At 37.8% G+C, this 12,047-nt stretch overlaps 1 protein-coding gene and 1 long non-coding RNA gene across 15 annotated transcripts in view; one reads left to right on the top strand and one right to left on the bottom strand.

Annotated features, from left to right (window-relative positions):
- Window positions 1–12,047, bottom strand: part of LOC118421257 (voltage-dependent P/Q-type calcium channel subunit alpha-1A-like) — a 128,505-nt gene that overhangs the window by 51,539 nt on the left and 64,919 nt on the right. For 12 of the 14 annotated variants that reach the window (XM_035828464.1, XM_035828473.1, XM_035828474.1 and 9 more), the window contains exons 12-14: window positions 10,728–10,760; window positions 7,140–7,187; window positions 6,509–6,559 (exon numbers count right to left, since the gene is read on the bottom strand). In XM_035828464.1, coding sequence (XP_035684357.1) covers window positions 6,509–6,559; window positions 7,140–7,187; window positions 10,728–10,760 — 132 coding nt within the window. The remainder of the gene's footprint in view (window positions 1–6,508; window positions 6,560–7,139; window positions 7,188–10,727; window positions 10,761–12,047) is intronic. The other 2 variants (XM_035828466.1, XM_035828465.1) reach the window with 1 other exon arrangement.
- On the top strand, window positions 366–2,209 carry LOC118421261. Its single transcript, XR_004831815.1, has 2 exons — window positions 366–984; window positions 1,528–2,209. It is a non-coding gene; the product is annotated as an uncharacterized LOC118421261 (long non-coding RNA).

Below are 12,047 nucleotides of genomic sequence, written 5' to 3'. Positions count from 1 at the left end.
GCAAAAATGTTTCCTGAGTGAAAATATGATAGTTGTCTGACCCTAGCCTCTTCCCTCATGACCTCAATGAAAAGCGGCCTTCAGGCCGAATTGAGCTTTCAAGAATAACTAATGGTTCAAATAAACAAACAAATACTGCTGATTTGACAAAGTTTTGTCTTGTGCAGGAGTTTCCACCAGACAAAATGATAGATAATGTAAGCTGAATACATACATGTATGTACTGGCTTTATGCCAAACCCCTATCTCCAATATTAAAGGGGGATTCCACTCATGAAACGGGTATTTTTCCCATATATATTACACTCTTCGGAATACAAATGCACCCGACTTTTGACTAAATCACCACGACTGACTTTTAGACCAAACACTGTTCTAAACCTATGAACCCCCATACGGGACCGCTTCCAATTCTCGGCTTTGACCTGACGTCACGGGTTTTCCAAATATGGGCATCCGCACAGATCAAAACACGAAGCAGACGACAAAGTGTCATGGCGGACTCAGGCGGCCGTGGCTCAGACTAGTTCGACCCAGACTACATTATGCCATACGCATATGAGCCTGAACGTGATTCTGGAGAGTCGGAGAGTAGCGATGAGAACAATCAGCCTGCAGAAGCCTTTGCTGAGACCGCCACGCAACCAGAGGCGGCATGAGACGGCCGGGATTACGAGACGGAGGGTTGCATGCATGCTAGCGCCAAGAAGCATATGGTGCAGATGCGATGACTACAACTGCAGCCTACAGTGTGTGAGTGTATGTGTTGCCACGACCTTCGTGAGCTGACAGATCCCGTGGATCACAGCAAACCCGATCGCAGCGGTATGGGCGTCGGGAGCGGCCGTAGCCAGCTGAAATGCGTCAAGCTACACGAGGAATTCCATCCCGTCTCATGAGGTCTGCACTGAAAACTGCACTTATATTATCTACAGTGACAAAATGACTTGGACTGGAAGATGTCAGGGAGCCATTGAGAAATAGGTAAATGTAGATTTTGTGTTTCTGTTCCATTTATTTTGCACGATCTGTGTGTGGGGTCGCACGATGGTGAGCTTACGGAAACATAGCCGCATGTGGTCGAATTTGTGACCTGTATATAAATCTATTAGCAGGACTCGAAATACTGTTTTTTTGTATACCTGCACTGGTGCAGGTAACATTGGAAATTACCTGCACCAGACAAATTTTACCTGCACCATTCTGAACTTAGTAAGTATGAATCATACTAAAATTTTTCAGGAACCTTTTTTCACTACAGTATATTACCTGATATGTTGTGCACCTAAAAGTTTTTAAACCTCGTTTCCGGTACTTTTTGTGTGAAGAAATGGACAGTTTTGTGATAACTTGTGCCACCAATTTAGTGTGAAAAGTTGGAAATGTTTGGAGGGGGGGCTGTTAGGGCAATACCAAGATCTGAAAATAACCAGATTGAAACAAAATGGCAAGCAGTGTACTTGTTGCAATCTTTTAATACAAAAAAAATATAACATTACAATTTACATGCATTTTTGTTTCTCCCAGAATCTTACAACTGTCAGCGTACAGACAGTTTTCGTGCTGGGTCCACAAGAATCATCTTGGGAGATCAGTGTGGCGCGTGGTTCCAGCCTGTGCAGTCACCAAAATAAGACAGACTTATCCCTCTAAAGATGAGACTAATTACATAGGACATTTTCATGTTAAGATATTTCGCCACCACATGTTCAATTGCTAAATTGATCTGACGTTAAACCAGAGAGTGATCTATAAATCTGTATTCTACTAACTTTTTACTGTTAGGGTTATCCATTCTTGTTAAGCTTGGGGTTAGAATTAGAATTAGGGTGAGGCTTTACTGCTAAAATAAAACAATCTTGATAACAGTGTTACACAGTTTCCACATTATTTGCACTATAACAGGTGCATTCAACCAAATGCGGACATCTATCTACCTCACCTGTATAAATTTATCTACCTATTCATGGTTTATACAACAGGCCAAATAGAAACCTTGAACATATTAAGTATCCTTATTTTCATATTCCTTTGAACTAGATATACAGCAAGAAAGACATGTATATTATATCAATATACAATTACATTTCTGTGTAATTTTCAAAAATAGGCAGGGAAAACTTTGGTGGACACACATATATTGTTGTAAAACAGCATTTGTTTCTGACATATGTAGGCAGGATATTTATGAATAAAATGATCCACTGGATATACAATGGGAACTTGTCCTTATTAACATAATAATATAGCCTGTCATATAAAATCAGTATATCAGGATCTACCTGGATTTAACCTGAAGTATATGGGCTACTGCCAACATGTTCAAGTTGCATGTTCATGAATTAATATTTATATTTTCACATTTCTTGTGTCTAAGAGAAATAGGAGCAGCAGTTTTGAAACGTTCAAAACAGAAACTACATGTAGTTTTGTCATATAAAGCATGTATGCTAAAAAAAACATAACAAAAATGAGAAAACATGACCATGAAAACAGTAGAGTTCCAAACGAGACTCGTTTACTAGCCTGTAAACCTTGAACGGTACTGTGCAATTGCAGTTTTATTGTCTGGCCTGGAAAGTCAGGCTTTTGGAGCACCTAGCCACCACAAAACTCCCGACGCCTGTGTATGACAGCCTTCAACACCTTTCTTTTTGAAAGTGTAGTCCTGTTTCTTCTCATAGATGTTTTTGACCACATAGTCTCCTAGCCTCTTACTGTAGTCCAACCGCTGCCTTAGGTCAACTGCAAAGAATATATTCTGAAGTCAACAATGTTCTTGTGATTAAGATATTCATTGATGACAAAATAATACTAGGCCACATTTGCATCTATGTTAAAAATGACAATCATGAATAACAAGACAGGCTGAAATTTACAAACTCCATCTCCCTTTCCATGCAAAAACTGACTCTTCCATGTCAACCTTTTGCTGAAATCGACCATACATGAACTATTAGAATGATCTTAGTATTACAACATCACCCAACTCCAAGATGGCTTTTCTGAATATAACATCCATCAAGCATGCAAGCAAGCAAGAATGGCTTCTGGGCTGCCTACAAAAGAATATATCACTTATAACAGTACTTAGCACATTTCTGCACCCAATATATATTACTGTACTGACTATAATTCTTAAATCGGATATTTGAAAGGTTTTAAATATAGATTTACACTAGCTACTATACAGTATAGTAGCCACATATTCTTTTACATGCCAAAACAGAGAACATTTCTTATATTAATTTCAGAGTCACTCCCAGGAAAGAAGCAATTATAAGCTTGTCATGATAATGATTAAATTTGGCATGCACTACAAAATCTGTTAGTGCAATAAATATTTTGGTTTGACTTTAAGGTATACCAGTGCCTAGTCCATTAGCCCAAATCATATACTTCTGTCAATCTTTTTTACCAGAACAAGTAATCTTACCAAACATATCATGTCCCTTGACAAATCCAGTGTTGTCATTTTAAGAAATAAATATACATACATGTAAGTAGGCACATGAGGACACTTTTCTACTAGTAATGAAATTAAAAATTAATTACCTTTTGACTTGGGCTTTTCCTCGACCACGTCCTTCTCTTTTCTATCAAACAAAAACAGAAGTGGCAGTTATGCACCAGTTCATGCATAATTTTAAAGACATGGAACTCTATGACATTATTGCATGCTATGGAATTCTGCAAATCCTGCACTTCCGGTGGTGTCTGCTATCTTAGCCAACCTTGGGAACAATTTCTTGTAAATTGTACAACTACAGGCAGTCGAGTGACTACCAGACATTTTGGAATGTACACAAAAAGTTTGAAGACCGTAGTTTTGGGGAATACAGAGATGTTAGCACTTGAATACAATGTAAAAGTTTGGTAATCGTATGTCAACAAAAATGGCGTGGCCGGGAACACTTCTGAATGCAAGGCCGATTTTGGGGCCCGATTTCTCGTAAACGGTATAACTACGAGCTTAACAAAAGTAGTCAAGTCACTATCAAACATTTAGGAATGCACATAAAAAGTTTGAAGACCTTAGCTTTTCAGGATGCAGAGATATTATCACTGTAGTAAACTAGGTCATCACATGTCAACAAAAAATGGCGTCGCTAGCCGAAAACACTCTGAATGCAAGGTCAATTTCAGGCCCAATTTCTCGTAAACGGTATAACTACAAATTTAACGAAAGCAGTCGAGTTACTATCAAACAGTTAAGGAATGTACACAAAACGTTTGAAAACCTTAGCTTTCCGGGATGCAGAGATTTTAGCACTGTAGTGAGAGCTGAAAGTAGTCGCTTGTCGCCATACACGTGCATGTGACGTATGTCAAAACAAAAAATGGATAGCCTCAATACCAGACTGACTACGCTGGTTTCATAAGGAGAATAATTTGCCAAAGGCAAGGGTTTGCTACCAGAGAGGTTGGTCGGCCGTGGAGGGGAAATGTGAATCTAATCGTGGATTGATTCCCTTGGCCAATTCCCGATTTTTTCCCGAATTGTACGATCCACGCACCCCCGTAGCAAGGCCTGGTGGAGGCTAAAAATGACGCCGCTAACAGTAAACACGCTACTTTCATGGTCAGTTTCGGGCCCAATATCTCGGTACGCTGAGTGAGTGAGAGCAAACCGAAAACGGTAAAATTACTATCGGACGTTTAGGAAGGTACACAAAAAGTCTGATGCTCAGCGAACCTCGGAATACAGAAATTTGGCAACTTTTTACGGACCATTCTGCTATCTAAAAATGACTATCTACATATTGGCAGATCGCTACAGAATGGCCCGCAAATAATGATTGGAACGCGTTTGCCTACCAGTTCTGATAGAGGTTGTGCACACATATTTAGTCTAGCCCTAAAAGCAATTCTGAGCATCTAACATCGAAATTTATGCCAGTACCAACCTTTTCAACTGGAAGAGTCCTTGGCGGCTTTGTCGATCCAGCCCGTCCGTAACTCACCATGCGCATTGAATTCTGGGATTGTTGGTAAGGGACTAGCGGGGAATTCAAGAAGTCGATCGCTATAATGCACGCCCTGCGTTCAGGCTTCAACTCATGGTAAATTTGACAAAACAAACTTGATTCAAGCATAACAATTTATTCTCTGATGAATTATGATACCCGCTTCTGGAGTGGAATGCCCCTTTAATATTTCTCTGAAACAGAGCTTTGTGGTTGCCAGATTGCACCAAATTTGCACACAAAAAGGACTTTATGATTGCAAGACTGCTTTATAGAAAGGATTTTGTCAGATAGGTATAAAATAAATCATTCTCTACTTCAAACAATCCTGTAGTCATTGTCATAGGCTAACGGATCAAAGTAAGAGATAGTGGTAAATCCATCTTCAATGCTTATCAAATTCCCAATGAAACTCTGCAGTATACTTGGATTTATATCATGATGTTGGCTGTATCCCCAGAAGCACAATTCTGTCTACTTTATGCATACAAGATAAGACTGTTTTGCTACTTTCTCCCACGGCCAAAGTTTTGTGTTGAAGATGCTGAAATAGATTTATGATTGGGATGTCATACATGTTTATCTGAACAGATACAGGTATTGGTTCATGGTAGCATTGGCAGAAACAGTTCCAAGACAGTCTACACAGTTATGCTACAATTTCATCAACAGGTTTCATAACTAAATAAGGTACCAAAATTGATACAAATCACTATGCAAATCAGTCTGACTGTCTGGAAGGTGTTCCTATAGATACCGTAAGTCTTGAAAAATTTGCAGTGGACACCACAGGCGTGTGTTTAAAATGTATCACTACTGTACTGCAAAATCATGTTTTGACCAAGAACTTAAAACACTATGAAAACCTCTTTTCACAGTTCTTTTGGAGAAATTAAGTACTATTATGTAATAATAATAAAAAATTGATGAATTTACAGTTGTACAAAAGTTTTGAATGATGCAAGTTTACAACTGACACAACACATGACTAAAGAACACCCCTAGAAATGAATGGAAGGAGACACTAATCACTTTTAGATGTGATAACAGTTTGAATTTAAATGTTTCAGACAGCACAGTTGGAATTAATACTACCAGTAAAATACACTGATCTTGCTGTCAAGGTGAATTTTGCTCAAAGTAAAGCCTGGTGTGGTTTGTTCTAATACCTAGGATCAAAATGCAAAAGATTTGGAATTGCACAGTGGATTCATATATTGTGGTCTTAAATATAGAATTATGACATTGTAATGCAAAATATGCAATTCCATTGTATCTCTATAGCAAAACTGTTACTATCGCAATCGTAAAACATTATGAATCACTTTACTTCTCTTTAAACTGATGATGTCCCAGTGAAAATGAATTGAAGGTAACCTGATTCAGTATCCCTGATTGAGAAAATTATGCAGCTGTATACTGTGTAAAATGTCCAGATCTGATGTTTTGTGGAATGTGACTTACATGTATGCATCATTGTGCATGTTTATATCATTATTCATTAGGTATTAAGATTCTGACATGAATAAATTGTATATTACCATCTCCTTCTTGGGAAGCTCCTTTCCCTTTTCCAAGCTTGCGTTGTTTGGCTGTTGAAGACAAGCAGGTCAACAGAGAGGATATTAGAAAGTAATGTAGTAAACATTATAAATGCATTTAACAATGAATAGAAAATTTCACTTATTTCGAGATCATATCATTTTCTTGCCATTTGATCTCCCCATTTCCTCCCAAAAGCAATTGCCAATCTATTTTATATAGATCCATAATTTCAACATACATGCATTTCTTACACGAGTGATCGCGATGATGTCACAGTGACGCAGTGGTAGGCAAAAAGCAGGTTTTTGGCAAAAGATTGATTTACATATAAACCAGTAATTTGATCTGCTAATTCAAATATCAATTTTTGATCAACGTCCTAGTAGGCACCAGCCATCGAATAACCCGAACATAACAACAACAGCGATCGCTCGTATTCATTTCACTCCTAACTTGATAAAAACTTAATTTTTCAAGTTTATTCACTACTTCAATCCCTCTCTCTTACTCTCCTTCCATGGCCTTTGTTGTTAGATCAGTTATTTCTACTATGTATATGTAGGATTAGACTAAAGTATATTTCAGTGAACAAAATGATATGTAATAGAAAATTTGATGATGTCATACCTTTCCTCTTTTGCTCAGCTTCTTTGTCTTCTGCTAATATTACCTCCTCTGAAACATGAAAATAACATATCAATAATTTGTAGGTGAGAAAACTCCTCTTGTCACAACAGTACTAGCCTAACATACATCCTATTCTGGCTTCACTTTTCAAGATCACTTCTCTTTCGGAGCACCTAATACATACATAGAGCAATGATTGACATTTCAAAATTCCTCTAAAAAGTGGGCAAGAGTTCTGATTGACTCTCAGCATTCTGAAGTTTGGTCAATATTGCCCTGCTTCTAAGAAGTGTTTGGTAATGCAGGGTCAACACAAGGCTCAAACATTTAATTTGGGACAGGGGATTTAACACCACATGATAATCTGCATCAAAGCAGTTGTTGGAGCAAACGGGAGCTAGAATACAATAGATTCCAGGGTCGGAGCAAATTGATCGATCAGTTTGATCAATCAGTTTTCAGTGCCTGGCAACAGCTTGGCAATGAACCCTTTCAATGTCAAGGTTAACTATGTCCCATCTGCATTGTGCATGTACATATTAAATGTCATTGCCCTGTATAAAGTTACCGCCTTGCCAGGGTTAAACGATGTGAGCATTTTTCACCATGACGGGTCACCGATCCGAATGGGTGATTTTCACTTTAGAGCCACTGTGTTTTCGATTAGCCACCATAAAAGCCTCATAAAATAGACTTTGTTTGCCATAAAACATTTATGCATCATCCCTTTATCTCAAATTATACCGCTTTTAGGTCATAAATGTCACTTATCAGGCATACATAGAAGGCGCACTCGGGTATACTCACAACATGTGTTATTTTCCGTGAAACAAAAATGTAGTGTTTACGACTTTATTGCATTTTGCGCACACATATGTATGCATGACAAGTCTTTCACGGCTGCACCGTGATTCAGTGCCATAAGGATAGTTGCTTGCTGAGGTCCTATGATTCTGTAAATCACACGTTATTAGATTAGAGTTTTACAGATTCTGCAAGTTTTTTGGCAGAAATATTCAACATCTCCAATCATTAGAAAAATTGGACATTGTCATCATTCTACACCTACATTTGTACCCTTGACCACATCTGATATCATACATGTATTTGAAGGAAAGATAAATGCAAACATTTCAGATCTATGTTCCCTGAAACTAGACTTTCTGATAATGTTGCTACAGTAACTTGATTTTGGGGCAGCCCTATGTTTTAACATCCCAAACATGTAGGTTCTGACACCCCAGTCTATTTTATGGTTAGGCTTCATGTAGCCCCCTACACATGTAGGTTCTTAATCTTCAGATGTGCCCAATTTGAGTGTTACCTAGTCCTAGCAAAAGCAATATTGCTTTGTCAAGACAAGTCCATATTTTCATAAAAACATCTATCATTCTGATGATGCCATATTTTAAGGATTTCTGGACTTGTTTTTGCCTCCTCCAACATATGATTCAACGTGTTTAGATCCCTTCCTCCAATTTTGACTGCAACCCATCTCCTAACAGAATTGTGTCAGATAGTTCAACTTGGTCGGTTAGGCCCCAAACAATCACATGTGCTTGATCAGAATAGAGGGCGCATCCTATCCATACATTAGGATGCAACAGTTACGACAGTGACCCAGGGGCCATCATTGTCCCTTAGAATAACTTCCCTCACCTCGGCAAGGTTCAAGCAATTTCACAGGGAGGATTGTGGTAACCGTATTAAAATGACCTTTTACGGCCCCATCTAAATGACATTACATCTATCTGTGCCAACTTTTGTACCGTTGCATCAAATCATCGTGAATATGATACTTCATGAAAAACAGTTGGATTGCTGTTACAGTAGTGGCCTTGATACAATGAAATGACAGCATGTCTTCTGCCCAGGTGAAGTTGCAATACTAGAAAATATATATTTGAATTCATAATGACAAGGGATTGCTTCATACTCTCAAAATCTTCTACTAGCAGAATTTTCTGGAAATAAAACTTGGAAGTAAACTTTACAGAATAGACTTTTTTTTTTACTTTTTTCTTTGATTATCATTTTGCCATAAAATGGTACATTTGTCGTAGGGAATGTACATACTGTATGGTGCCCACATTGTTTATGTATACCTGCCTACCAGACTTTCATAGATATACGTTTTTTGAATCACATTATCAAAGAGCAAGGACCAGATTGCAAAGAGAAAGGTGCACGGTGACTACATGATTTCCTTCTTTATAAAATGCCTTTTTCTGTCGTTTGGATCCGTTTTGACTTTACCCTTTGTGCCATGCAATTGTTTTATATACATGTATATATATAAAGCCAATTTTTCTGTCTACTCATGATAAACACCCCTGATATCGTATCAGTGTCAGCGGATTTTAGTCTTCTTTGAATCACTTCACAAGTTTTTTTCTGCTCCCCATCTGTTGGCGGATGATAGCCCTGCATGGTGTCCGTGCATTAACATTACAGGAAGCACGGCAATTATGCCAGGAGGCTTCAGAAACAGGCAGCCGTATTCTGGTCACGTAGGACTGACACTCTTAGACAGACAGACGTTTTTCATTCTACACCTAGCTTTGTGTAAGGTTTGCAGGGCTTCAAGCCAGGGTTTACTTTTCCTTCCCAGAAATAGATGATAATACATTTCAGGACTTTCAGCTAAACCTCTTTCAACAACATAAACATCTGTTACAGCAGGATTTTTTTTTGTACACACTTGAGAAAAATTTCTACATATTTCTTGATAAACTTTCAAAAGAAAACTTCAGATAGCAACTTGAAGGACTGTGTTATACTGCTCTTAAATATCCCAGGTTCGAAGCATTACCCAAGCATGTACATATCAGATAAAACCTTTAGAGAACTCCTCTACGATCAGATACTGACATTTATGGGGTAAGATTAGAATATGACCTGACATAAACCCGCTGTATCAAGGACCACCAATTACCATAAAATCCCTGAGGAAATAAAGAAGCCAAAAGGTCCTTGGGTAGGCTTATCGTTCTTAGTATACATTCATGCCTATGGCAGATGGCGTCTGAATCTGACCTTCTATCTCTGTACAACCTGCCTAGGGATGAATATACTTACAAACAAGGTTAATGTACTGATTTGGAAATTAGGATTGGCCTGATAGTAAGGCACGGTTTACCATAACTCCAAGTATGGTTCTGATTTGAAGATTTATGCCCGAATGTTATAATGTTCTCATCTTGTCATGCAAGCTTCATTGTCTGTGTATATATCTCTCAAGCAATGGCCCTGTGGTACCTGAATGTAATATTATTGTGATGCTAGCACTAGTCAGCTGTTAGCCAATCAGATATTCCCCCTCCTGATGCTGGAAGGAAAGCTACCAGCCAATCATGTTGCCTCTTGATTGTAAGAAGCAATCTGATTGGCTGGTAGGTTTTTTTCAACAATAGGAGAAATTAATGCAGCAAGAAGGACAAATTACAGTCTGGTACACCATGGTCATTGATTGAGAAATATCAGCAGGCCTTGCATGAGAGAATGGTTGTTTCCAGACAAGTAGAATGTTATCATAGTAAAGGAAAGTTTCAGTGCACAAGAATGGAAAGACAGAAAGGACAGACTAACCACGCTGGGCAGCTTCAGCAAGAATCACCTCCTCTGCAGAGAAAGAAGACACACAGACACTTTGAGAACCCAGCACCAACCCACAGCATGAGACCATTTCATTTCAATCATGAGTTTGTCATGAGCATTCCATGGTTTTCGATGGCTTCAAATCAATCAGGTTTTATTAGGTCCAAGATTATGAAGCCTCTCTATACAATACCGTAATAGATTTCTTGTCAATAAGTGATAAATCTTTACAAAAACTGTAGAAAAAGGAATTGTACTTTCCATCTCATCCCATACATTTTCATGGTTGAAGCAAAACATGTCTTCTCAGAAGAAAGTGTCAGCAGACTATGAGCTGATCTGATTGACTTTCTTTTGGTCAACTGCAATCTGAACAATTTACTTCAGATTTTCCTTTCAATGCAATCATCTTTACACTTACAAAAAGGAATTAAATTTTGAATTCAGTGAAATTGAGTAATCTATTATCAGCATGCCATAATGTATAGATTTCTGCAAATTTCAGATCGTGTATAGTCTTCAGCCAAAAAAAACAGAAAGCAAGGGACTTAAGAATGACAAACAACATCATAAAACAGTTCCTCAGAACATAATGTCCCTCAGAATTTCTTTCAATGATTGAAATCCAATGTGCAACAACAGGATTAGAATGGCCACATGCTCATTGAAAGTACAAGAATATTGCTTAATGAAAGTTCCAATATGAATAAGATATAAGACAGACACAAATACAGCACGACATATAAAGATGCACATTTTCAGTTGCAGAAATGAGAAAAGAAAGAAAAATCTATTTTCCCAAATTATGTACAATAAAAAAGCATTGTTAGTGGATCGATATTTTCTCAATGAAAGATACACAACAGGCTAAAGTAATTTGTTTTGAATAAACAAATGAAAGATAAACATTTAGCAATTGAGTCAAGGAAATTTGCATGAATTGAGTATGATCTATTTTATTGAACAATAATAGAAAGAACTTTCTTCCAGGGATTTGAAATGAAATAACACTTATATAAAGTATAAAGGAATAACTTAACAGTAAAAACTTAGCATATTAAAAAATTTCAGAGACTGCATGATGAACATCAAGCATTTTTGGCTTATTCATTACCCTACTCTGTGTGACATCACATGTGCAACAATCTGCAACAGCTTCATAATGAATGAGGTCATCTCGATCATGCAATAATCGATACAAGAACACTGAACAGCAAGTATTGAGGTAAACGACCCAAGGTAACATCTAATATGCATAATACAACCAATGGTAGAGCGTGACACAAATTATATGCAAATAGAAATCAATTG

The sequence above is a fragment of the Branchiostoma floridae genome, chromosome 8, assembly GCF_000003815.2.
Source record: "Branchiostoma floridae strain S238N-H82 chromosome 8, Bfl_VNyyK, whole genome shotgun sequence".
Taxonomy (NCBI): Eukaryota; Metazoa; Chordata; class Leptocardii; order Amphioxiformes; family Branchiostomatidae; genus Branchiostoma; species Branchiostoma floridae.
The sequence above is the reverse complement of the archived record's forward strand: the minus strand, read 5'-3'. Positions and strand labels throughout refer to the sequence as shown.